The sequence below is a fragment of the Onychostoma macrolepis genome, chromosome 12, assembly GCF_012432095.1.
Source record: "Onychostoma macrolepis isolate SWU-2019 chromosome 12, ASM1243209v1, whole genome shotgun sequence".
NCBI classification, from domain to species: domain Eukaryota; kingdom Metazoa; phylum Chordata; class Actinopteri; order Cypriniformes; family Cyprinidae; genus Onychostoma; species Onychostoma macrolepis.
In genome coordinates, this window is record NC_081166.1 from 26,454,061 (window position 1) to 26,481,379 (window position 27,319).

General features: G+C 39.1%; 1 protein-coding gene across 7 annotated transcripts in view; it reads right to left on the bottom strand.

Annotated features, from left to right (window-relative positions):
• plce1 (phospholipase C, epsilon 1) overlaps window positions 1–27,319 on the bottom strand; it is a 75,451-nt gene that overhangs the window by 14,885 nt on the left and 33,247 nt on the right. For 2 of the 7 annotated variants that reach the window (XM_058793311.1, XM_058793312.1), the window contains exons 4-25: window positions 16,735–17,051; window positions 13,863–14,008; window positions 13,047–13,305; window positions 12,488–12,696; window positions 11,256–11,282; window positions 9,660–10,329; window positions 8,922–9,107; window positions 8,722–8,839; window positions 8,346–8,526; window positions 7,504–7,626; window positions 7,287–7,423; window positions 6,972–7,210; window positions 6,084–6,145; window positions 5,779–5,944; window positions 5,458–5,565; window positions 5,255–5,371; window positions 4,610–4,768; window positions 3,829–3,937; window positions 3,570–3,611; window positions 1,591–1,700; window positions 1,381–1,498; window positions 192–323 (exon numbers count right to left, since the gene is read on the bottom strand). In XM_058793311.1, the coding sequence (XP_058649294.1) occupies window positions 192–323; window positions 1,381–1,498; window positions 1,591–1,700; window positions 3,570–3,611; window positions 3,829–3,937; window positions 4,610–4,768; window positions 5,255–5,371; window positions 5,458–5,565; window positions 5,779–5,944; window positions 6,084–6,145; window positions 6,972–7,210; window positions 7,287–7,423; window positions 7,504–7,626; window positions 8,346–8,526; window positions 8,722–8,839; window positions 8,922–9,107; window positions 9,660–10,329; window positions 11,256–11,282; window positions 12,488–12,696; window positions 13,047–13,305; window positions 13,863–14,008; window positions 16,735–17,051 (3,735 nt within the window). Of the gene's footprint in view, window positions 1–191; window positions 324–1,380; window positions 1,499–1,590; window positions 1,701–3,569; window positions 3,612–3,828; window positions 3,938–4,609; window positions 4,769–5,254; window positions 5,372–5,457; window positions 5,566–5,778; window positions 5,945–6,083; window positions 6,146–6,971; window positions 7,211–7,286; window positions 7,424–7,503; window positions 7,627–8,345; window positions 8,527–8,721; window positions 8,840–8,921; window positions 9,108–9,659; window positions 10,330–11,255; window positions 11,283–12,487; window positions 12,697–13,046; window positions 13,306–13,862; window positions 14,009–16,734; window positions 17,052–20,812; window positions 20,994–27,319 lie in introns of those variants that run through there. The other 5 variants (XM_058793313.1, XM_058793314.1, XM_058793316.1 and 2 more) reach the window with 4 other exon arrangements.

Genomic DNA, 27,319 nt, shown 5'->3' on the forward strand with positions numbered 1-27,319 from the left:
AAAAGCACATGCTTGTTTTCTCATACAGTCAGTCACTGGAAATATTCTGCAGAAAGGCATTTTTATGTGCTTTCGAGGGACTTCAGTATAATGGAAAACTTGAGAGCCCTTTTCCCATGGGTGCTCTAAGTGGGTGTTCTATTTCCTGCGTGCCCTGTGCACAGTTCTGTGCAAAAACGAGGCGGCCGTACCTTTCCCTGGAGCTCGGACCAACGTCACGGGCTCCCCGGGGCTTCCGCGAGCAGGAGCGCTGCCAAAGATGGATTTCCGGCTTTTTCTGTCTTTTCCCCTTCCAGATCCTGATGGGGAGAGAGTGGAGAGGCCTAGTTCCCACGCACACAAACACAAACAAACACATATGTAAGGTCATGGCTGCAGGGTATATGCTCCTCCAGAACTCAAGAACTTGATACTGTTTGTTTGTTCAAGACTCGCCTCTGGGACTATTACAGTTTCCAGTAGAACCAAACACCTGAATCTAATTTGCCCACCCTTTTTATCAAATTCAGCAAATTCTACAGCAGTTTACATTAGCCTTGTAGCACAAATATGCAATAGATGAAGTGTTGCTTATTATAAACTTAAACTGTAGTTGAAATGTGTTGCTACTTAGAATGAAGCCTGAGAGGCTACATTTGTAAAGTAGCTTTCCCAACACAGTGTAGTCATCCATGATTAAGAGGTTGCATCTATTTTCACTACTTTCACTAGTCAACACACTGGATCTTTGTCAGTCAGTTGTGGATTGCATGCACAAATCAATCACGTTATAAGAAAACCACACAAAAATCTTATGTAGTGATGCACTGAAATTTCTTTTTTATATTATATTTTTTTAATTAATTAATTGGTCAATAATATTCAATAATCAACACTCAAAAACTGACTTGTATAAAAATAAAATGAACATAATGTGATTTTTATATTCTACTGCAATTCATTGCTGAAATATAAACATTGAAACGTCTGTAATAATAGCTTGCTACGGGCATTGGATGGCTTTCCAGATAAATGTTATGTTATGTATATTTACAAGCTCTTTTATTTACATCTTTACAGTTATTAATGAGACATGATAGATTTCAGCAAGTTGTTGTTTCTTTCAACATGCTGTACCTTCTGATGTTTGTAGAGTAGAGTAGGTTATTATGATTATCGGATGGGAAGCATGCAATAAAAACAGTTTAGTGAAGTTTTGGTCATGCATCAACTGAAAACAGCATATTATGTGCACTAAATGAACTGAAAATATTTAGCCAAAATCAAAAATTCGTTTTTCGGCCAAATATTTCAGTGCATCACTATTTGTGTGTCCCAGAGGTGGAGTGAACTACAAACTTTTGTCACTGTGCTTGTATAATAACGAAATAAGATGTAAACCTGGGAATTTGATAGCCTGACAGTAGATGACCAGATCTGAGAGCTCTTGAGCGATCTGTCTGCTCTCCTTCTCATTCTGTGGCAGGTAGAACTCCTCTCCTAGCTCCATGTCAAACATCTGCAAGGGCGCAGAAGTACAAACATCACAGATCAAGTATGTATTCAGGAAGAAAGGAACTCAAACGTTCATTACTGCAGTTCTGTACCCACCTTTCCTTTGCTTCCCGCTTTCTTAAACCGCTTGGGCATCTCATCATTGGACTCATACTGAAGTTTCTCAGTGGATGACTTGCCTTCGGGTTTGTCGTCCAGAATATTGTCTGCAGAAACGAAACACACTAAGAAACATCTCTACAAAAACCCAAAGAGAAATTTCTTCAGCCAAAACACGTCATGTGATTAACGGAAAAAAAAAGAAAAAAAAAGAAAATAAATGAGAACAATTCCGTTTAAATACAAAATAAAACATTTCGCAAAGCACATAAAGGTGAAGCAGTCATATTTGAGAGCAGAAGCCAAGAAAGACTGTGTGACATCAATAGTGTAGTCTGACACTATGTATTTACTTCTTAAAGGGATAGTTCACCCAAAACTTCTGTCATCATTTACTTGCCCTTATGTCAAACCTATATTACCTTCTTTCTTCTTTAGAGCACAAGAAAAGATATTTTGATGAATGTTGGTAAGTCAGTCTCATAGTTTTGGAACTACATGCAGTAAATGTAAATGATGACAGAGCTTGCATTTTGAGGTGAACTATCCATCCCTTTAGAATCTGGAAGTAAATGGAAATTGAAATTGTGGAAGTTTTTCCTCTCTATTGTGATGTATATCCAGGTGATGTAGGGCTGTACTTGATTTTATCCATCGGGAATTTATTTGTTGGACGATCAAGAGATGTCACCGTGAGGGGTAGCGGATGTTAATGTTTTTGATTAAACATTGCATGGGCACATGAATTTAAAAAATGATGTGCATAGATAAACAATTTATAAATACTGCAATATGCCATAAAAATTTAAATAAGAATGTTCAATTATGATTTCATGGTAATGTTAAGACTTATGTAAAACGCCCAGTCAGTTTCGAAAATCATGAGCAATGTTTTTCCAGCATCCTCAAAAAGTAACCACATCTAGTGGGCCTTTATTAGATTGTGATCACAGGAGCAGTCATTCTGTAGGTGTGCAACCCACAGACACTGTCAGGACGTCACTGGAGATTTAGCAAAAAGGCTATTAATTGGGTCATCCGCTGATGTCACACAAATCAATCAAAGATTTCCATTTGACCTTGTAATGAAACAAATCTCGTACAATTTTTGAAATTCATCTCAGATGGTAAAATCATGGCAAATGCATACTCGGCTTAAGAAAACAGGTTGAGTGAATGCCCGGCATTCCCCTGACTACACAAATTCATAGCTGAGTCTCTGGGGAAAGCCGTATGGGAAAGAACAAAGTCTCTTTTAACAGAGAGCAGTGTAGGGCCTGAGAAACCAGATGGCTTTGTTTTTCCCCCACCGATGAGCCAGTGCCGCAAGCAAGGTCGAGCCATTTTCAAAACATCAAGGACATGGAAGCAAACGTTGAAGCAAGTTTGGGTGGTTTTGTTTATACACCATACCACCCATCGCTGTACTCAAAAAAAATCACTGATTTATTCATGGCAGAAGCAGACAGCACACACCTGATGGCTCTCAGACACAAGCACCATTATTCTGCTTTGAGTCCAAGCAATCACACCAGCAGCATATAGCAGCAAGAGCGACACACAACATCACGGCACGCATTTACATGGGCAGTTGACATGGCATGTCTTCTACTGTCCTCAATGCAAAAGATCAATGATTTTTTACATATATTTTCATCATTTGTCTGGACAGCAAATAATACAAATTATGTCCACAATTGTACAATTATCTGCTAAAATTGTAATTTTTCACCAACTATTAGCAATTAAAATGTAGAAACTGGTGACTAGTGCATCAGTAAACATGCATTATCTATGTGGAGTCTCCCAATTTTCACTAATGACAGGTCATGTATTTAATTATCTTGCAAATTTGAGGGAAAAAAAGCCTAATGCAAATGCATAGTTTTTAAACCAAAAGTAAAAAAAAATTTTTAAAAGTTTAAACCATGTGCACGTGTCAACTACCCACATACACTCACACACAATACGTTTACCTTCCTGGCCATAAGAGGCTGTGGAAGCATTGAGGACATCAGCTAAGAAAAAGGAGAAAAAAAGAGGGAAGAAAATGAAAGAAAGGAGGGGGGAGTGGAAAAAGGTCAACATGCTACAAGGTGCCATCGTGAGAACAGTAAAAGATCGTGAGAGGGTTAGTGAACAGAACAGAAAATTCCACTCAACGTTCCAATAATCGCTGTCGATTCGAGTTGAAATAAAGGACACGTTGGCTTGAGTAATGCAAAGTATGTTTACCATCAGACAGTGACTCATAATCATAGTCATACTCGTCTTCCTCCTCTTCTTCTTCGTCATTGTTTGTGCCGTTGTTGGCCTGGGCATGCATGTGAGCCAGCTGATGTGCCTTTTGAAAGAAGAAAAAGTTAACAAAAAAAGCTCCTAAACTTTTCAACTATTCATTCTTGATTTGTTAAATGGAAGTTTCATGGTCTTAATAAAATGTGTTGATACTAAAAATGTTTAACAGTTAGTCAAGACCACACTGAAGCTGTGCAGATTTCCACAGAATTGGAAAGTCTGTCATTCACACAATTCCACACATTCCCTTCCCCTTGCATGTTTGTTTCTTAAATATTCTGGTTAATTTGATTGTGCTTTCCAATATGAGTGTAGTACTTCCAGCTCAGTTAAGGACATTTTAAAAAGTGTAAATGCATTTCCTCGAAAATCTGTGCAGTTCAGTCAAGTCAAATGTATTTTTTATTAGTTTTACAAAAGCTCATACTGTTGTCTATGATGCTTTAATGTTTGTGTAGCAGATATATTAGTGTCTCAGGCACAGGCCTTTTCTTGGGTGTACGAAGAAAAAAAAAAAAAGTTATGAAAAAATCCCCAGATTACAACAGGACCTAGCCAAGACATTTAGACAAAAAATAAATAAATGAAAGAGTCAGACGAATTTGCCTGATTGTGTGGCTGCTACAATTCGATAAACTGTGTATATAAACCAATCAATAGTCTTGAAATCAGTTCTGCATTGTTCCCATACATCTAGGTATTTGTTTCTGTCATCTACCTTTTGTTTGAGAATGTCCACTGGAGCCTGGTGAGCTTTCAGCTTCTTATTTTTCAGTAGGATCTTCCCTCGGAGCTGCAGGGGAGATGGAAGCAAAGGCTCATCCGCAAAATCACTCTCAAACAGGAACTTGGTCACCAACTTCTCACCAAACACTGTCTGAAGAGGAAAATAAATAAACAATGTTCACTTTCCACAAGAAACTTCCAAATGCTATGACATGGCATGTACGTCTACTGTCCTCAATTCAAAAGACCAATCATTTCATTTTCACAATTTGTCTGGACAGCAAAGAATACAAATTTTAAAAAAAATTTACAAAAAAAAAAAAAGTTACAAAAATTGTAACTATTAGCAATTAAAATGTAGAATCTACACTGTGGTGACCAGTGCATCAGTAAACATGCATTATCTAACTAGAGTCTCCCAATTTTCACAAATAACTAGTCATGTATTTTCTCTTACAAATTTGAGAAAAAAAAGCCAAATGCAAATGCATAGTTTTTAAACCAAATGTTTTTTTAAAATGTTTAAACCATGTGCATTTGTCAACCACCCACATACACTCACACACTCACACACAAGCAAGCAGGTTGAGAACATCTCATGAATTGTGATGAAAAAAAAAAAAAGTCAGGCAGGTACCTTAAAAATCTCAGCCATCTTGCGTTGCTGTGGTAAAGAGCAGTGGTTTTCGATGGACAGAATCACGGGCATCTCTGAGTTCACAAACGCTGAACGATTAATGGCTTCGACAACATCCTACAGATCACAAGGGCATTTCAGTCAATGGAAAACATGCAAAAAAAACAACAGAAGTCACTTCATGTATGGATTTCTAAACAGACCTTGAAGGGAATCTTAGTAGTAAGAGTGTGTCCATGGTATATAACAGGCATGCCGTCGTCCCCGTCCCAGCAGTCCAACTCAACGCTACGACAGCCCTGCAGTAACACCTGCGGCAGAACCAATAAATCAAACGTGAACTCAAAAAACGCCTGCAGGCATCATTCACGTGCTGTGATTTCAGCTTAATTCACTTGCAGGTGACTTCTACAGGACGGCATGTGAAGCAGCGATCGTCACGCATATTTATGGAGTGCATTGTGAACCGTTTTTTGCCCTGGATCAGGTTCAGGATAAACAGAGAAGTTCTGCTGAAGATGTACCTGGCTGTAGAGCTCCACTGAAGACTCTCCCTTCAGCTGATGGCCCGTGAGGTATGTGTTATGAGAGGACTCGATGTAATAGTACGAGAGCGGATACTGGAGCTCATCCAGATTCACTTGAGATTCCTCGTTTTTAGAGGCAAAGTTGTCCTTGTCCATAAGAAACCTTCGAGAGGTAGATTAAACTTTCAGTCATGTAGCAGAGATTATATGAATACAGCAGATTATCTAAATCTGCCAAAGTATTGCGTTTCTGAAACTGCTGGTCCACATTATTGTGTCAAAAATGTTTAATAAAACCAAACCTGGCAAATCCTTCAAAGGACATCCACCCCATCTGACGCATGTTTGAAGAAGGCTCAAATTTCTAAAGAAACAAAAAAACAAATTAAATATTATTACATTGGCATGCATATCATTAGATGTCTCAAAGTGATTTATGAGCTGGTGAGATGTTAATATCAAACTGTCAGTCAACGTCTCTTATTCTTAATAAAGGAAAAATCAATTGTGCATGTTGTTAACGGTAAATGATGACCCACCATTGAGAGCTTTAAATCCATGCCAAGCACTCTAAAAGAAATTTGAAGCAATTTTCTTTTCCGACAATAAGACTTCACATAAATAACAAAGAAGAATGTCGGTCAAGACAAAGTTTGAATGTTGGCTTGAAAAAGTCTTTTCAAGGTTTAAAACAACTTTAGTTTGAAGGTTAGACAGACAAGACCGATAGATTGATGGTGCCAAGTTTAGTGGATATACAGTTCGAAAGGACAGAAAAATAAGCTTAATATGTTTTTACTGTAGTCTTTTGTAATATTCTTTTAAATAACAAAAAGCAGGTCCTTATATGACATCCAGGAAGTTCAAAATAAACAGCAATATAGCAGAATCAATGGTTCAAACTTTAAAAGAGACATTCAAATTATGCTGTCTTTATTATTCTGCTCAAGTCAGTTTTGTGTTCATTCAGTTCAGTTCAATAAGTGTTGAAAAATTCTTCATTTATGAAACAAATTTGATTCAGCAATAAACCAGCTTTACAGAAAACAGCAGTTTCATTATCCAAAGATGAGTCTGCTTCATAACAGGAATAACTTTTGTCATATTCAAAGTAACATTTATAGGTCTGATAAATAAATTCTATAAAACTCTCTGGCTGAGATCGGCTCTCAGAGAATTCTTGCACACACCTGTATGATGCTGAGGATCTCATCATAGCTCAGATGTTCTCCCTGACAGTTGACCAGGAAGTCATTGAGCTGAGAGATGGCCAGTCCCAGCACACCCAGCGATGAATTCTCCACTCCAGTGCCATTGGTCACGATGCTAGCAGCTGCGATGGCATCTGAAATCTGCTTCTGGTTGTCAGACATTTGCTGACGTGTGCGGATGAAAAGGCCCAGGTCAGAACCGTTGCGAGTCAGGAGATCTGTGAAGAGATCAGCTTTGTAACCCTACTTCAGATCATTTAAAAAAAAAAAAACTTTTTATTCACACATGCCCACCGAGATCCGGCTGCAATCCTGTGAGTTTGTCATCAATCCTCAGTGTGGTGTAGAGTGGCACAGAGTCAGGACCCGAGCGACTACAAGACACGGCATAAGTGTCGAACAGTTCCTTCAGATCCTTACGACTGCGAATGCTGGACACACAACGGGAAATTTTCAAGTATCATCCAAATTCAAAACACAAGTATTTTTTGGAAGGAAAGGTGTGTTCTACCTAAAAGACTTGAAGAGCTCCACAAATTCAACAAAGCTCATGATGCTGTCGGAGATCATGAGGTCCTGAAAGCCCCTGAAGCAGCCTTTCCCTCGACCATGCCAGCTCCGACTGCTCCAGGCCCTAAAAACACCAAACATAGGCATCTCTAAAGCAAAACAGCTTTTTAAAGCTTTAAGACGAGTAATACAATTTATTTTTCATTATGGAAGAAACTATTGAGATTTGTTCTTGGCACCACACATGTTTGAGCTTAAACATTAACCATATTTGATGTGCATTGACTAAACACCTGAATTAAAGTCTGTTCATCATATACAGCCATTGTATCTTTTCAGAAGACTTGGATTAAACAGCATGATTCACATGGATTACTTTTATAATACCTTTATGTGCATGAAAATGCTAATTGCACAGACTTTCATTGGATGGAAAATGATATTCAAAATATCTTAATTCGTGACAAAAATAAACAAAAAGCTTTATGGGTTTGGAACAACATGATTATAACAAATTCCATTTTAGAGCGAACTATCTCTTTAAATCCTTCAAGCACCTGGAACCATCTTTCATGGAATAAAATAAAAAATAAAAACTTACTTGTTATCCTATTTTACTTAAAAATGAGTCAGATTATGGAAGTAAATTACATGGTAAACAAGGTTTAATGTTAATTTATTTGCATATTTTATGTTGCATCCTTCTTGAATATAAAAATCTGAAAATATCTTTAAAAGAACAGGATCAAAAACATGCTAAACCCATCAAACACATTGAATAGAAGCCTGTGTGCTTTCTGGGAATGCACTGAATTTGTACTTCTAAAGAGGGAGTGGCCTTACCCTGGTTGACTTTTGGAGTTGCCGGGGAGAATGGGGGAGGAATGGGGGCGGGTAGGGGTGGAGGTGTTTGTGTTAAAGGAGCCAGAGGAAGATGAGGAGGAGGATAGGGAGGATCCAGGAGACTGGCCTTTGCTGTTGGATAAGGACAGGGATCCAGGGTGGCCAAAGGTACTGCAGTCCTCTATGGAAACATTCAAACATGTCACTATGACCCTGATCTTTTAAGACATTTGCATCACAAAACTAGTATATTCAGTGTATAAATGAAAAAAGTATTGGTAAAGCAGCTGAAATGGATACCATCCTCAACATTCTTCAACAATTATGTCTAACCAAAGTCAGATTAGCTGTCAACAAATTGCTCAGTAACTCTCACCAGCGTTTTCCTGCTCAACACTTTCCAAAGGGTCCGACTCTCTCCTCCCCAAAGTCTCTTTACAGCTCCTGGTCTTGCGTGAGATCATCTCATCATCTGTTCCATCACCGCTGTCCCCCTGTGAACAGAATAGTGCATTAGTTAAATCATATAGCCAAGCCAGGACAGCCTGTGTTGGCTCACGGTGTTTCACTCCTTACCCTGACTAAGGCTTTCTTCTTTTTCTTGACGTTGGAGTTAATGCCCAGCGGGCTGTTTTTCTGGGCTGAGCTCTTCTCTGCACTCTTGCTAGTGGATCCAGGGCCGCTAGCGCTCATATTCCAGCGTCTCCCACCGAACAGCTCGATAGCATGGGCCAGTGTGGGCCCCTCTAATCTACCGTCCTCCTAGAACAGGGAGTTTTACAGCAATATAAACCCACTGACAATAAAAATGGACAATAACAATGAATGGAATTTAGAAAAAAGAAAGCTGTGCTTAAGCTGACCTTAAGTTAGCAGAGTTATGTTAAAGGGAAACAGTGCAGGGCATTCAACAGTCAAAATTGGAATGTGTTTAGTTGCATGAGAACTTCAATACCACCAAAGTTCTTCAATGTGAACTTCTATAATTCAACACTGAGAACACAACATGCGTGCAAAAATCTTTATTTAAACGCAGACTAAGCTGGTTCGGCAGGTCTACCAGCCTCGCCAACTAGTGGTCAGCTGGTCAGCCAGTTGACCTGCCAGCTAACAAGTGCACAAAACCCTTCTAAAACTATCAAACCAGACCAGAATTAACCAGTGGCAAAACCTGCAAAACTTGTTTTATAGCAAAATTCTCACAAAAGAAACAAAACATCTTCCATACCTAAAAAGAAACTTGGTATAGCAGGTCTACTCATATTGTGTTCTCAAATATATTGAATAAACGCACTTGAGTAAATGTAAATTTACCTGGTACAAACTAACATACTGCTTTCGCAGCCATTGTAGTCTCTGGTCAGGAAACTTCCTGATTTTCCTGATGGCACTGAGCAGCTCCTGGAGGCCCTCGTGTAGCATTTGTGCCGTGTGCTTGGGGGCCACAAAGTGCAGGAGCCTGTTGTCTGTAGTGTGGAGTCCATATAGCAGCGTGACACCATTTTCGCCAGGGTTCATGTTACACAGTTTGTGCTGCAAGCACACATAGTTAACATCCACTCCAGGGTGACCCATAAACACAGCCTTCACCACGTTAAGGTCTAGGAGTCCATCGGTCAATCCGCAGTGCACAGGTTGGCCCAGGGGTAAGTGGTCTGGGGATGGTGGATGTCCCATGAAGCCTCTGGCTCCTCTACCTGGGCCACAGCTGCTGTGGGGCTTGGACCACGTAAGGAAGCAGTTATCGGGCTGAAGACGGAGGCGGCAGCGGGCGGTGAGGTGGGTCTCGGGGTCGTAGTGGATAACGGTTGCTCCCTGGAGCAGGAACTGGTGGATATCTGGTTGAAGGGAGAGCACGTACCAGGGGATGAGCTCTGTTCCATGGCTAAATGGTCCACGCACCTCTTCTGTGGTCTGCAGGTCTACGTCCTTAGCCAGATCAAGCGGGTCCACTTCAGAGTCCGAGAGGTCCCCTACTAAAAACCTGCAAAAAAAAGACAAGAAGCGGGTGAAGCAAAAGTGAATAAACAGAATTCTGCCTACAAACCTTCTCAATGTCTTGGAAAAGGTAATGCCATATTGGTCTTGCAAAAGAAGTTGACATGAGCTTAAAGTATTAAAGAACACTGTCTACCTATAAGACACAAATTTTGCTGCCGTTATGGAACATAACACAATGCTATGCATTAAATTACATTAAATCGTGCACTGTGGCAGAGTTGGCACCTTGAGCTGAATGTGGTTGTGCATCTCATTTACTCCGTGTCTTGGTCTGGATATGGCTCTAGGTTTGTGGTCTCAGACAAGACTGCAGTCTGTTTCCAGAGAGTAATGAGGGTGATAATTACCTCAACCACAGGTTTGCACTGTATCTCCACCATTATAGAGGATCCCATGGCTCTTAATGACTACTTAGCCTTAGTGTTTGAAATGAATGGTGGAATAAATTCTGCATTATCTCCAATTATTTAAATCGGACAGTCTGGTGCACGGAGCAACAGTTTTTGCATGGGTTCTGGGATAAGGTCTTGATCTGGATCTGGACTTGATCTGAGCATTGATCTGTGTAATATGGGTGTGGTATTGGTCTGGTCCTCAGAATTCTGGTAATGGTCTGCGTTTTAGGGAATTTTGTGTTGGTTTGGGTGTGGATCTTTTGCTGATTATTGAGGGGTCTTGTCTTGATTTGGGATTAGGGTTTTGATACTGGTCAGTGTCATAAAGAATTGGGGACTCGTCTGGGCTTTGAAGAGTCTGGTATTGACTTCAACTCTACACTGTGGATTGAGAGGAAGGAAATCCATGCATTTCTAAGTGCAATCACACGAAACCTATACAAATGAAACACTGCATGTCACTTAGAAACCAATGCAGTTAGTGTAACCATTAAAGCACAATCTGGCAACTTACAGGACACGCTCTGACCCAGGTCCTTTCCTTGAGAGTGGACAGTAAGGGTGGAGGTTTGAATTGAATGGAAGAGAAAGACAGAAGGTAGAGGTTTGAGAAATTAAAGTGGGGTGGATCTGTACCCAAACACAGTATGCTCAAATTTGACACATTTGTGGTGTAAAGTCAGCCTTGCAACTGGAAGAGTTACTGGGAGAGAAGTTAAGATAAATAAAGTAGTACATCAAAGCCAAGCTGCTCAAGATTCAGTCTCTTGAAAGATGAAAACGCTTGGGATGGAGTCTACAAAGGCGATGAGATTCTCCAGAGACACAGTATTAACAACCGATATGAGCACCTTCCTGCAGACAACAAAACTGCCTCTGCGTTGAGGACAAACAGAACTAAAAACTTACTGCTTTCTGTCTAAGGAAACATGGGGTTTGTAGTGCTGCTCTGTACATAGGTCAACATGTATAAACAATCTCATGACAACAACATGTTCCACTGAGAAACATTTAAGTCCAATGGAAGGTCTTTGGAAATCTTTTTATAACTTGATAAGACGTTTAAAGTTTCAAAATAAACTCTGAGCACTCGCATGCTACAGTAATTCTTTCGCTGTCTTTTAAATGATCTCAGGGTTGTCAGCAAAGGAAAATTAGTAGTACACCATATACACTGAGTGAGTTGTTTGTGATTAATACATTTCACAGCAACCCGACAATAACCTTCATAAAAAATTAAAAACATACTGTATCAAGAATCATTCAAGTACCACAAAAAGTAACTTTGTCATATAAGATTTAGTTAAGCTAAAGTGGGGGTTTTAAAAACCTTGAAAAGGAGTCATTTTTTCTGTCCAATGCTTTTGGGTTTAGGATTTTGTGTGTTCTTGTGGTGAGCAAAATAACAGTCAAATAGAGTTGCAATGATGTAATTTTCTTAAGGTTTCATTTTACAGTTCAGGTAACTGACTCAAACTTTTAAATGTGTCCATGAGCAACAACGGCAGATGTCAAATCACATACATCTAGCGGTTCCTCCACCAGTCGAGCAACTCCCATTGAGATTCATGGGAATGCTAGGTATCATAGATCTCCTTAATTAACACAGGTAAGTGCAAAGAAATAACCCAAAGCTCTATGCAGAGAGCCTATTAGTGGTATTAAAGCAAACCGAGAATGCCTCAACATATATGAATTAGACTAAACACATCATATATTTGCAAACAGTGACCAAAATAAACTCACTGGTTTCTGCTCTTGTCTTTGAAGGAATTTTTGGGGCAAACCGTGATCTCTTGTGCCTTCTCCTCAGGCTCCTCGGCCTCCAGGCTTCGGTTGCAGCTGCGAATCGTCTGCAGAATGTTACTGACGGTCGCTTCCTTGTCTGAGCTGTGGAGCCCATCGCTCCCAACCCTCTGCAGGAAGTGCTGCTGGCCGTTGTAGTCGGTGACAAACTGTGTAAGGTAAAGAGAACTTCACCACAGAGATTCCAAACAAAAGAAATTAACCACAATTACAGACAATACGAGTAGATTTGTGGGCTGTAAAAGCTTTCATGGGTGATTTAATAGTCACCAGAGTGACAAAATGACTTTTTCCTGGTTGAATCGCTCTAATGTGTTTTTGTAAAGCCAGGAAGCAATTCAGCAGGCATATCAAATGTTTGATGAAAAGGTAATTGCTCCAGCTAGCCAAAATGGTCTCAAGATTATTATTGTAACTGTAAAAGGCAATTAAATTAGACCGAGGTGATACAATTTCCTGCGTTAGTCATAATGACTCTTCAAAAGCACCTAATCCTCACCTCAACAGGATCTTCTTGAGAATCAAACGATGGACGCAGTCCAATAATGCTGGCTGCACCGTCCAAAGCCTCGCTAAGTTCCTTAAGGAACACGCCACAGAAGGGCACCACTTTGCATCCTGGGATGTTGAGGGCGCGGTTGACCACTTTCTTGTACTCAGAGGATGATTCATGCTGGGCCATGGCATCCTTCAGACCACGCATGGTTTCAATATCCGCCTGGTCCATGAACTGCCACATTTTCAGCACTTTGCGAGACCTGGGGAAGAATAAGACAGGCCGTCTATATGTATATTGCTCAAGGCTTCTTATTTTTATTTTTAAATGTAATTTAAAATATAATTTAAAGATGAAGTCTGATGAATCGCTCTGATTAAGTCTGATTATGTGCAACCAGTTAGCGTTAGATTTTTTCTAAGGTCATAAAATATTTTTGTATAATAACCAGCAAACTGTTTGTTTCTCTCTCTTAACAACACAAGTGGAATAAAAATCAAACTGACTACATTTCTGACTGTAGTGAAAAAATGGCCTTGGAGGGGACTAGTATTCATTTTAATCTTCATGGCGAGCATAAAACCTTTGATAGATGACTAAAATTGTAGATAACTAGTCCATAGAGAAAGTAACTTGGGTTGCAGATTAGTATTGAGACTCATCCTATTTCATGTAACAAATGTGCTGTCAAAAACAAAATCAATGACTCAAGAATGTCCCTCACTTTGTTAAGCAACACACAATACAAACAGAGAGGGCCATTTATTCTCAAAGGGTTATTTATTTTCTAACCAAGCCATTCAAGGCATCATGCCATACCTGAGACCTGCCAAGAATTCCATGACCGCATTGTAGTTGCCCATGTTCCAGGAGCACTTTGCCACATGGACAAGGTATGAGAAGACTTCTCTCTTCTCATCCATGGACCCAGCAGTCAGGATAAGCCAGGTCACCCATGAGCTCACCTAAACACACAACACACACTTTAGCTTGAGGCCCAAACCTGAGAAAATACTGATCTCCATACCTTCCTCTCTCACTTTATTGGTGTATAATCACATATTTGGAAGAAACACTGCTGATTGTATAACATAAATCTCTAGCTTTAAACTCAGGAGTTCAAACATGATTTCATTTACATTTCCAAGAAAAATGAAGATTTGAGTGCACAAATGTAGATTTGAGCCCACTGGACCCCATAACACTAACACAGATAACAAGAGAGTGATCCATACAACAGCTGTATATTCCAGGTTTTCTGAAATAAAACATTGGGTTTGTGTGAGACACATTTGAAATTTAACACAGGACACTTGGTTCAAAATTTGTGCTAAACTTCTGTGTATAACCTTTTGTAAAGGTTTAGAACAACCATGAGGGCAAGAAAATGATGAACTTTTGCTTTAAAACAGAAACTAAGAAAAAAAATAACACCTCCAATGTTACTTTCTCATGTCACTTTAATATGCGGAAAAATAAATCATGTGTGGGTTTTTTCCCTTTGAAAAGTATAATACTGTGTGGTGACCAATTACAGCAATTGCATTGCAACATGCTAAAAACCACTCAGAATACCTCAGCAACCACACAGCAATGCAGCGTCAACCATGGAGGAGATCCCAGTTACCGCATAGTAGCATGCTGAACATCATTTAGAATACCTTAGCAATTGCACAGCGGCATGCTAAAAACAGTAAATGCATAGCAATACACTGGCACTCACCCAGGACTTCCTACCAACCTCATACCTCTCAAAACACTGTACACAAAAAAAAAAAAAAAGTTTTTTATTAACAGATAGGAATTTTCCATATAAATTTATTTTTACAGGTGTTTTACCTGGTTTGGAATTTTGGACAGCATTGCATTTACAGAAACGGATATTTCCATAAAATTATGGATAATATCCTGACAGAAAATTCACAGTTTTTTTTAAAGGTCCTTGCACACTGAGTCCAACATTTTCATGTGCGTTTTTTTCAGGGTTTTTTTTCATATTCGTCATCCTTTCCCATCAAAATGCTTGTTACGGATGCCAAAACGCAGAAAATCGAACCTGATCTGAATTTTTTTATGACGGACGAAAGTTTTGGAGGCAGTGTGTAAACGTAATTGACAACGTGAGGTCGTATTTATTTTTTTACATGCGAAAAATTGTGTGCAATGACCTTTACAGTGCATCAACTGCATAGCAACACCCTGGCAACCACCCAGAACACCTCAGTATTGTGGTGTCGAGCCTTTGTACGGTCAATCACCACTCACATTTTCTTTAAACACCAAGTCACATATTCCGACCGTCTCTAGTCCTGAGCGCTCATAACAGCAATCAGTTTGAGCACAAATATTTATGCGATGGCGTGTTGTAGCTAAAAACACCTCACAGAAAGTCAGTCAGTTACATAAACAGTTCTGCCGGGGCCCGGATGGTCAGGGACGTTTAATACTAGGGAACCGGTACACTGGAGCTCATGTCACTCTGCCAGGATTCCACCGGTCAGACTGCTGCTCTTGAGTTACTGCACAGGCCGGCCAGCCAGCAGTGAACGAACGGACAGCAGATTTGACACATTAAAAACTTACGTAAGAGTTGCCAGAGACACTGCACCCTGGAAGGGGCTTCAAAGGCGACCGCCGGTCAACTGTCTGAATAAGACCACAAACAACTGACCGCAACAAAGACAACAGACCACAAACCCTGGGCTACGCATGGACACCCAGTGGCAACACTTCAGGGATGTATTATGTGGGTTACAGCATAACCAAAATAACACAACACATTGCTGGGGCACGAATGAGTCCACAGGAAACATTAGGGTAAAAGAGCGAACCAAATCCATCTAAAGGAGGAATCCGTGACTTGTTCGCAAAGGACACTAGGATTAACGCTGGGAGGGGTGTTATGTGATGCATTCACTTTGTGCTGTGATAGTGTTACATCACCACATCGAAGCCTATGATCTTGAAAACTCCCTTCAAGCAGGAAACCGTCAATGTTTCTTCTAATCGACTAGGTGATGGAAAGTAAAGCAGAAACTTTCAAGGAACTGCATTCAAGATGACTCCTTAGAGCATTATGCTACTTGACAAGATATAAGACTGATTTCCACAACGTGAAGGTCACTTTTCTGAGTTGTGAGTCTTGCGTAACTAGCACTGACTGTCTGGGCTGTAAGCATCTGCAAATCTTTTCATTTCATGTTATTCCCAGTCATAACCTGTCTAGATTCTTGCTTTTACATGAAATATAACCAGCTTTGATGATTCAATATTTGTAGTTTTCATGTTTTAAGTCTTAAAGAGTTCAGCCAACAATGACAAGTATGCATTTTATCTCCATTTAGTTTCTTAAAATCAAAACCAGCTGATCTAAAGACAAGCGTGCACCTTAAAGATGACATCATTCCACTTTCTTTAAGGCCCATTCAAAAGGAGAAACACAATTTTCCCCTGGTACTCTTCGTATCAAATATTTAAGACAACTGCAATAAACTCACATCTGTTTGGATAAGTAGGTACACGCTGTGAATGTGAAAAGATCCAAGTAAAACAGGCAATAGAACAGACACCTGTGACTAGCCTTTGCTGCAACGATGACAAATGTCCTTCTGTGTCAAACTCGATTTCTCTTCCAGAGCTACCGCCCTTACATTCACTTTGTTGTGAATCTGCACTATTAATAAATGCTCACCTCGTTGAATCTTGTGACGAGGTCTTCTACTGTGTTTTGGTGATCATTCTGAGTGGGCATGATGGGGGCGGACAGGGAGGCTTTCAGGTGCGGGTGGCGTTTGTGGCACTCTGGGCTTCCCAGGTCTCGGGTGAGAAAGCTGAGGTAGTCGAGGGGGAAGACGCGGCGGTACAGCTGCTGCTCCTGCTCTGTCAGGATGGTGGCGATCTCCTCTGGGAACTGGATGAGGTGCCGCAGGTCGGCTAGTTCCTTACTGATGCCCGTCACGGCAGACGGGAGGATGCTGGAGTTGGCCATGGAGCTGCACAGCTGCCGTTCTGAGAGAGACAAAGACAGTGGAGTTTACTGAATAACACCTGTATGGACAGGTAACCTAATGGCCCTCTCTGACCAACATATACCCTAATTTCTGCCATTTTCTTATCTTAACATGAGAGACATTGCAAGTCTTAACATTAGTGGTTGAAAGCAAAAAATAACCAGATGTGCATCAATGATGTAACTGACAACAGAGAATATCATATATAAACCAGATGTGCTCTCAAAATTTGGTGGCAAGTTCCGCAAACCTAATGGAGTGACTTTCTTTTATAAGCAAACAGTGTATGAACAGAATCATACTGAGTACAGCATAGACAGGACAGACAACTGGATTTTAATTAAAATGGCCTTTGCCCAGTGGGTTTTGGCTACCCAGCACAAAGCTTGTTCTGAAACAGAAGGAAAATGCCACCAAAGAGGTATCTTATTACTTAGATTCTTCTTCTTGGCTTTAATCTAAGGTAGCTTTACATGCATCCTTCATGGAGAATTGCAGAATGCACTGCAAGAAGCTCAGAAAAATAAATGGTGGTGGATAACATTGATAATTAATAAAAATGTATTATATACTGGAAAGTTTAGTTAAAAATGGAATTAAAACAGAGAACTTTGAACCAAAAGTAGAGATATTTGGGTTGCACTTTATTTTACAGTGTGTGTACTTACAATGCACTTACCTGAGAAAGTAATGGGTAATATAAGGCAACTACATGGGTTAAGGTTTAGCGGTAAGTTCAGGGATATTACCTAGTTATTACCCAGTTATTGTAATCACTATAATAAATACCTAGTATGTACAAGTGGAACAGAACTGCAAAATAAAGTGCTGACGAAATTTGCGTGATGCACAAATTCTAGACACTGGTTACTTATGAGGGTCCACTGCATTTATGATGCTGCCTTAGAAGGCAGTTGCCTATATAGCTAGTAGGCAGCGAGTCGTTCCACTAGGTTTAGAACAGAGCCATTATATAGGACATTACATGCCCCTAAAATGGTATTTATAAATTCAATCAACCATTTTTGCGTCAACATATGAATCAATAGTCTTTATTGCCCGCAAGACAGAGCTGGTGATAATTGTGTTTAGTACAGTGCAGTGCAAAGGAGGAAGATAAACACAGACATAGATAAACCACTCATAATACAATAAAGCACAGTATTTACATGGTAATTATAAAGAAGCAGAGAGTACCGCAAAGGACAAAACAAATAACTTTGATAATGTACACTGTGTGACACTGCAGTCTCATCAGTGCAGTCTAGTAAAAGTGGAAGGCGCCATCAGGGCCAGAGTTGTAAATATTCCCAATAACCCATATACCGTGACACTAATGGATCATTTCTTCAACATCACCGGGCACAGCATTTTTCATTAAGTCTCGATATATTTACATATCTTCACTGTTTACTCCATTTTCGCCTGAGATTACGATCAGAAAACGGTTATGCTGGTGTAGCATTCAAGGGCAGGTCAAGCAAAAATAATATAAATACTGTGAATCATGCTTGTCTGGATAGCATCAGCTGTCAAAAGCAGTGTTTGCAGACTCCTTCGGCTCAACGCGCCGCCATGGTGACCGCCGGAACAGGAGGGGCAGAGTGAGAGTGCCGTTTGATTTGTGTTTTCAGTCTAGTCTTCTGATAGAACTTGAGAGTGTGCTTCTAGTACACACTCATATCAAAACCTCGGTTTGAAATGCTTTATGTTTTGGTGTTAGCATGTCACTAAGCTAATGGCACAATACCCCAATAAAAGGAAAATGCTCACAAATAACAGATTAAATGTATACAGTATAATTTTATGAATAGGCAATAAAAGTTTCAAGGCTGTATGCAGTCTAGGTAAGCAGCTCACTTGCATATGAACAAATTATTTGCAGTTCAGCTTGGAAATGCAATTACAAAAGGACTACTTTAAAAAAATCAAAACTTTAAGTTTTAATAAACCTGAGCTGTGCTGTCTTCGTATTGCTTCAAACTGAACCAATGGCCAGTAATACAGAGTTTTTCTGAGGTAAGTTTTAGGCGCATCAATCTTTGCAAATATGCAGCCTCATATTCATTCGCATTTCATTAGCCATCACATGCATCTGCCTTGTGTCCTTTTCTCTTTGCACATGGCATCTTTTGAAGCAAAATGGAGGGAAATGAATGCACTGTATTAGGCTGTGAATGAGCTGTCCTGATCTTTATGCATGGGCCACTCATGGTGCAGGTCTAAAGCAGACAGGAAGCAGCGCTCGTTTTGTGAACAACGGCAGAGATCCTGCTATCGGGACGCACAGATCAGCTGAGGCTGCACGTGTGTATATGCAAGAGGAGCACAACAAATTTAAAAAAAATTATAATTGTTGCATTAAACAAATGAGTGAAAAGTGCTGATTAAAGCGTCGCTTGTAGGTGCAATCCCATTTTTGTCAGAGTCAACCAGCCTTAATACACGTTTATGTTTCTAGGCATATGCAAACACACAGTGTAATATACAATTAACAGGAAAAGAAGTTATCTAAGGATTTATTTATTTATTTATTTAGACATGACGCTGACACATTAGCCAGTCTAAAAATCAGTCAGGAGCTTTAGGAGAAAAGTGCCTTCGTCTTAGACAGAAATATTCTGGCTTATGCATGTATGATTTATGACCAGTGAGTTAGACTTACAATAACATCCCTAGTATCCCATCTCCTATGGAGAATAAATCATTAATAGAAAGTGGTTCTGCAAAATAACTAACCTGTAACTAACTAGGATGACAGAAGACCTATATAAACCATAAAAACATTACATTGACTGTCTTGAACATGTAGGGAAGACTGAGGGCAACAGTAACAAAATGTATTTAATCACAAAAAAAAAAAAAAATTTATGACACTCCCTTAAATGCTCTGTAAAATTTCCTCTCTGGTGATTTAGTAATTATACATTAATAATACATGAACATACAGTATACCCATAAATGCTTCATGTGCCAAACATTAGCAGAAAGATTTGCAGTATTCAGTGAGTTATGAAGGTAAATGCCCTCAGACTCTTCTACAACCTCCAGAAAAATATTTGAAAAGACGCAAGAAAAAAATTCATTCAAAATAACCTTGAGCAGCATGTTTCATTTTGTGTATCAAAAGAATGAAAGCCTACAGAACGTCACAACCAAGAAAAATAGAAAACTTTCAATACAACGTGTGGATGTACCATTAAACTACACACACGATTTAATTCATTCATTGCTCAGTTTCGTATTAAAATAAAATAAAATAAAATAATGTACTTATTTTTCCATCTTCTATTTACACAGACCTTTTTTTTTTCTTCATACAACTACTATATAAACACGGAATATGTTCCATCCTTTAAAGGGAAAATCACTAATTCCTGTTGTCGTTCCAAACTCGTATGACTTTTTGACTACAGCTGCCAGCTCTCAACACAAACAAATTATGCAACCTGAATCAAACATTAAGACATATTCCCTGTTGATTATTACATACCTGACATAAAATATTACTAAAAATCAACTTCACAGTATTTCTATGGTTGTTTTTGGTGTTTTTCTAGTCTCATACACCAAAAACCTTGGGCTGCCAAAGTACAGTACATGATTAACTCTCTATACAGCACAAAAACAAAGCACTTCAGTCCTTGACACCAAGCTCTAGCAACCAGAGCAGCACCATTGAAACAATATTGAAAATAACTCCACAAGTGACAGCACTGCCTGTTGTTGTGTGTATGGTAAAGTTGAAGCGTGACTTACTGAGCAGCCTGTAGTCCATCCTCTGTGAGTGGGAGTGTTTCATGGTTGTGGCCGTAGCGGCAGTCGGCTCGCTGACTCCCTGCTTCACGCCGCAGCGGCGAGAGGCGCTTAGCCACATTTAAACTCAGCCTGACTGCAGCTGCCAGCTCTCTACTACCACACATCTAACTCGCTGCATATCTCACTCTACTATCACACACACACACACTGTTTGGCCACTCGTACTCCCCTCCCTCTCTCTCTTGCTCTCTCTCTCTCTCTCACACACACACACACACACATTTACTCTCTCCATTGGCTGCTCCTTCCTGGCAGGTCATGTTACTCACAGATGAAAGCAACACATAGTGCTAAGTGCAGGGCGAGGAAATCAAGCACCCAAACATGCTCTGATCACCAGTAAAGACTTCGCCGATTGACTTGGGTAAGAGTACAGTTAGAATCTGATAGGAAAACAATGACTTTATAGCCTAAACTTGGGCACGAGACTTCCATCATTAACTTTCCCAGTGGATCCTGAGAGAGACTGATTGAAGAAAAGAACTCATCCAACGGCTTTATGGTCCATATGCCAGCTCCATTAAGCAAAGAGAAAAGCTGTCTGGTAGATCCAGGAACTGCATTTATAAAGCTATTAACAACTGAAATCAAATGTATCCCTTAAGACATTTCAAAGTCAGAGTTGCTGAATATAGGAAAGACCTTTAACACAACTTCAATAACTGTTGTGAATATCAACACAGTTAACCTGGCCTCTCATGTCTTCCAAACCTGTATGACTTCCTTTCCTGTCCATGCTGCACTTTTCAATACAACAAAAGCAACTGGGGATATCGAACTCCAAAGGAGGACAAAAAGTTTCACTAACGTGCCATAAATATAGCCCATACTAATCATGCCAGTCTTGTGAGGTCACACAAAAGATTTGTGACAGCAATTTCAGTCATTACTCACATTTCTCACTACCAGGTGTTGAAAAAACAGGCACTATGCCAGGTTTGACGTCAACGACACTACGTTATTCGTTCTCATGTGTCATAACCAATGTCTGAATATGTCGAAGTGTGAATGAGTTCTGAGATCTATAGCAAAGGAGAAGATTTTCAATGAATATCAACTTAAATTTTGCTCAAATAAATAAACAAAACTTGCATTGTTTCAGAAGACTTGGAAAAAAGAGCACAATTCAAGAATGGACAGCTTTTTGAGTTTAAATGCCCCTGGTCACTGTTTAATTTCATTATAAAAGCAGCATGAACATTCTGTAAAATATATTTTAATAATATTCTCAGTTCCACAAAGTTCTACAGACAAAATAAAGTCACAGAGGTTTGAAACAACACGAGAATCAGATGATGATGACAATCATCATTTTGGTATAGCACTTTATTTTACAGTGTGTCCCTGTGTCCTTACTATAGCACTAACAGTAAATTACGCATAATTACAAGCAACTAACCCTAAGCCAAAGATTCTCATACATTAATATTATATATACATACATACATATATATATATATTATGTAAATATCATATTACATTTTTATCATCTCAATATACAAAAGATGATAAATAAAAGTTTTATTTGACATAGGGGAAGGTTTGCCATTTCCTGCACATGCACTCCTAACACAAAACGTGCCATCAGCGTGCAGTCTGAAATCTCACATCTATATAAACACCGTGACTGTCTAACACAACCTGGGCCATGCGTAATGCCTCACAGAGCGGTAAAGGTCTCAAGAGTTAGCATTTTTCCTGCGAGCACAGGGCCGCTTCTCATTCAGCACATATGTGAGCGAGTGTGTTCTCCTGACCTGACCCAGCGCGCTATTCCTGTCCACCTCCATTTATCACCACTGAAACTCTTTTTGTGTGCTACTGTATTGTTTTTGAGTAACCCCATTTGAATTGTTATTTTACGATTCTCCTAAAATGAGTGTCTCACTATAATCAAAACATGTTCAGTGGAGAACTGTTTGCTCCCATAATACAAAAAGCTTTCCTGAGTGAACCTGAACCCCTGTGGATGGGGTTAATAAAAACCTTTGCTGCTGTAAAGATGAGGGATGAATCTTAGAAATGGATCTTTTGCAACGACTCTAAAGCCCTAGACTTCAAACAGAGCAAACTCAATGACCACATGACACAAAGGCAGCCACTGCTGGAGCACCATTTCTTTGGAAAGCGGGGTGTATGCGGGGCCATAACCACCACAGACATATTCAGATTAGTTGTCGATCAGTATTATACCTTCTGTTTCCCAATTGTGATTTTATTTTTAGAAATGCATTTTTATTTGTACTAGGAAAATGTATTTTCATGTACACTACTGTTCTAAAATTTGAGGTCAGTAAGATTTTAAAGAAAGTAGTAACTTTATTCAGCAAGCAAACATTAAATTCATCAAAAGTGGTAGTACATACATTTCTAAATGTAAATTTCAGATTTCTATTTTTTTTTTTAAAGTGCTGTTATTTGTTGTTATGCAGCAAACGATACATTACAAGAGAAAACAGTTCTTCTAAATTGTAATAATATTTCACAGTATTACTGGTTTTACTGTATTTTGGATCAAATAAACGCAGACTTGATGAGCAGAAGAAACTTCTTTCAAAAACACAACCTCAGGCTATGATAGAGTATATACATTTTCCTTTTTTTTGAAATGATCATTTTATCTTTACAAAAGAAAATATGCAAGCAAGCCTGTAAATTATACAGCTGCAGTGTAAATAATGTAAAAGTCCATTTTGCTATTTTGACATAACCTAAAATCTATGTTAGCCAGTTAGGCCTAAATATTATCTTGGTGACAAATCAGTAGAACAATGTTGAATACCTCACAGAAAACCAGTTAGGTCATTCCGTGTCAACTCAACCAGCAGTCCCTGGCTCGGATTTTTGATATTGTCGATATTTTTTCTGAAGAAAGATAAACGCGTATGGTGATAAAAGCCAAAATATTAAATGTCACTAATGTATATTTACAGATTAATCCACTATTTTGCAGAGGAGGGTTAAAATTACAATTTAAAACAAGATTCATTTGTAGTTTCTACATTATTTGTTCTTCAGACATTCCTCTTTAAAAGAAAAGTAGTATCTATATGCAAAGTGACCCACATTTGGTTTTTGACCACTGAAAATGTGCGCAATTTAACAATTTACTCTTGAGGCTATACTTAAATTCCAATATTGCTAGAAACTTAAAAAGTGCTTTTTCCCCATTTTGAATGGTCACCGTTGGCATGTAATGAGACTAAATTTGCTAAAGTCTAAAGATTTTACTAATAGACCTACCAATCTCTGTGTAAAAATAACGATGATGCCATCTTTCTGAAGTCACTTTTCCCCTCCAGTAATTTGGCTCCAAATCTCAAGCGAAAATTTTAATTTTCACCCCCCTCTACAAAACAGTGAATTACTCGGTAAATATACACCTGTGACATTTACTATTTTGGCTTTCATCACCATACATGTTTAAATGTTGACAAAATCAAAAAAATGTTCTGAGATTTGGTTGATTTGACACGGAATGACCCAATTGTGTAACTGTGCTAAGAATAAACAATAGATGTTCAAGATCAATAAATGTAAAATTATCACCCGAAAATGCAAGTGACAGTTCTGGTTGGCCTGAAATACCCCGGTTCAACAGGCCGTCCTAATTGTTCAACCCTGGTGCTAATTTGTTTCATTCATACCTAAAATCAAAAACAGTGCAGGATGTTGAATGTAGAAATTCTACAGTCAGCTACATTGAAATGTAAGCTGTTTTTGAAGGGGGTTAGTTGCCATTTAAGTGCAAAAGCTCCTCATGACTTTTAATGCTAAGCAGGATTTAAATATCTTTTTCATCATCGAGTTCAGTCTTTACTAGCTGTTTGCATTTGAATGGCGAAAAAACCCATTTCAAAAGGAAAACAGGACAACATGTTAAACAGATTTCAGGTGCGCAACGCTACCATCTGCTAAAATAAACATGAGACATCTGTAAGGGGTACCAAATTAACCACCTACACCATGGCCTCCTAGGTTCACAAAAACAAAAACATTTCACTGACCAACACAACAAAACCAAGTTCGCTGCCCAAAACAGCTAATAAACCTCAGCACACAATGAGACTTTAGGTGTCACTTAATTTGCAGAACATCTTTACCTCTCACTATGTTTGAAAAGCCCAAAAATGGTGAGAATGTCCATTGAGAGGGGCTAGATTGCATTTTGGCCTGAACTTCCCACAGCTCGCGAGAGAAAAATAATGCTTGTGTATTTAATTATGAGGCCGCGAATACCAGGGTCACTGACTCATGGTCCCACACAGACGTCATGTCACCTGGAATTAGTCCAGAGCGCCGTGTGTTCGAATCACTGAGGATCGTTTTACACTGACATGTCTCACGAAGGGCTTGAAGGTTACACTCCAAATGGATGAGCGCCAGGTGATAAGCTAATGCGGCCAGAATCAAATTAAAGGGAGAACAACTGTCTGACTTTTTGCAAATCAAAGCAGGCGTTTGAAGTGCGCTGTTTGAATCGGTTGGCGAGCCAGAGCGAAAGAGCTGAGGGTTGAGGAAGTCAGAGACTGACGCCCTTCTCCCCCGCGTTGATCACGTTACACAGCCCTCGACGGAGGAGAGAGATGATTTTCATTAGTTCATAACCTGCTTCTGCGGCGCCTGTAAGAGGCCTCCCCATAAATCATCTTTCAGCCAGCAGAACTGCTATGTTCTCTTCAGAATGAACGGAAAAAAAAGTCATTATTATGCACAAAAGATTATGTTAACAACAGAAACCCATTATTCTCATTCAGAAAATATTATCTCGCGATTCTTGTATTATCAATTACTCTGTAATTGTAGTGCTTGTGACAAAGTTTGCAACAAAGACTAGCTTGTGGAAAATCATTCTGGAACATTTAAAAGTATGAATGCCACAATGCATTACTTTGAACGCAGAACACCTCTTTGAAAAGATGAAGTAGCATCTGAATGATAAGAAAATACATGCTGTCAATAGTCTATTACTTGAACCTCTCTTTAAAAAGATGCTGGAGCATCTGAATTATACAAAAAAAAAAAAAAAAAGATCAGAGTGTGCTGATGAAGAATCTTAACTTCTTAATGTCCCAAGTCAACACTAGTGGGCTTGATGTGGAAAAACAAAGTTAGTGATCTCTAAGGAATGATCTGCACATTCCAATCAACCAAATCCTGAGTAATTCTGTCCAGAGGATCCACAAAGACAATGAAGACACTTAGAAAAAAAAAAAACAGCCTTTAAGCTATGGGGGGACATCCACATGTGAGCACAAAGACCCTTAAATTTGTGTCTTTTTTATCTGTTCAACCTGAATAGAAAGTATTGTTCCATATTGGCTGCGGTTGTGTAGCATGCAACAATTAGTGTCAGCCTCAGACAGATGCCACAATGAGCTCTTCTGAAGAAAAACTGGCTGCTGGAATTGTCAGGTTTGTGCCTTAAAAAAAAATATGTTGTTTTTCGTATGCAAATACAATGTCCTTGAGCAACCAATGTACTAACCATATTCCTTGTAGCTACAGTATGCCCATAAAGTAGTCTGTACACATTGAGAAGAACAAATTCTGTGTCTTCTAGACACATTTCATGCTGATTTACGTGGTTGTGTCTTTGATTTTTCACTATTACACCATTTTCGCAATGTACTGCCACTTTGTTGCATATTACAATGGCTTTGTAAGTTTTAAATTAGCATCCATTCAAAAATCTCCAATCGTTTCATTGATTCTCAATGAATGTTTATAACTGTTTCGAAGAGTCAAAGCAGTGGAATTAAATCCGTTTCATTTTGTTGACTACAAAGCTTTAAAGGATAATTTTGTGATGTGTAAACAAACAATTTGTAAACTTTCTCTGCATTACCTGCAACAAGATGTTCATTTCTTAGCAAAAGTTCCATCTGTAGTCTTAACAAAAGCCCTGGAGTTATCAAAAGGCAAAACTTTTGACAGCTTTTGTTAAAACTACAAATTGATCTTCCGCATTTTTTTATTCCTTCTCACAGTCAGATCAACAGAGTGGTATTGTCCAAATCAAAAATGCATTATGGGTGTTGACGTTTTTGTCAAAGATAAACATTTTCATTTTTTTTCTTAAAGGGTTACTCCACACCAAAATGAAAATTGTCATTAATCACTTAACCCCGTGTCGTTCCAAACCTGTAAAAGCTTTGTTCGTCTTCAGAACACAATGTAAGACAAATTGTTGAATAAAGTCGTCATCTTTGTTTTCTTTGCGTACAAAAAGTATTCTCGTAGCTTCGTAAAATTACAGTTGAACCACTGATGGCAGATGGACTATTTTGATGAGGTCTTTCATACTTTTCTGGACCTTGACAGTGTTATTTACTTGGCAGTCAATGGGACAGTCACAAGCCTCCCGGTTTTCATCCATAATATCTTAAATTGTGTTCCGAAGACAAACAAACCTTTTACGGGTTTGGAACAACATGGATTAATGAC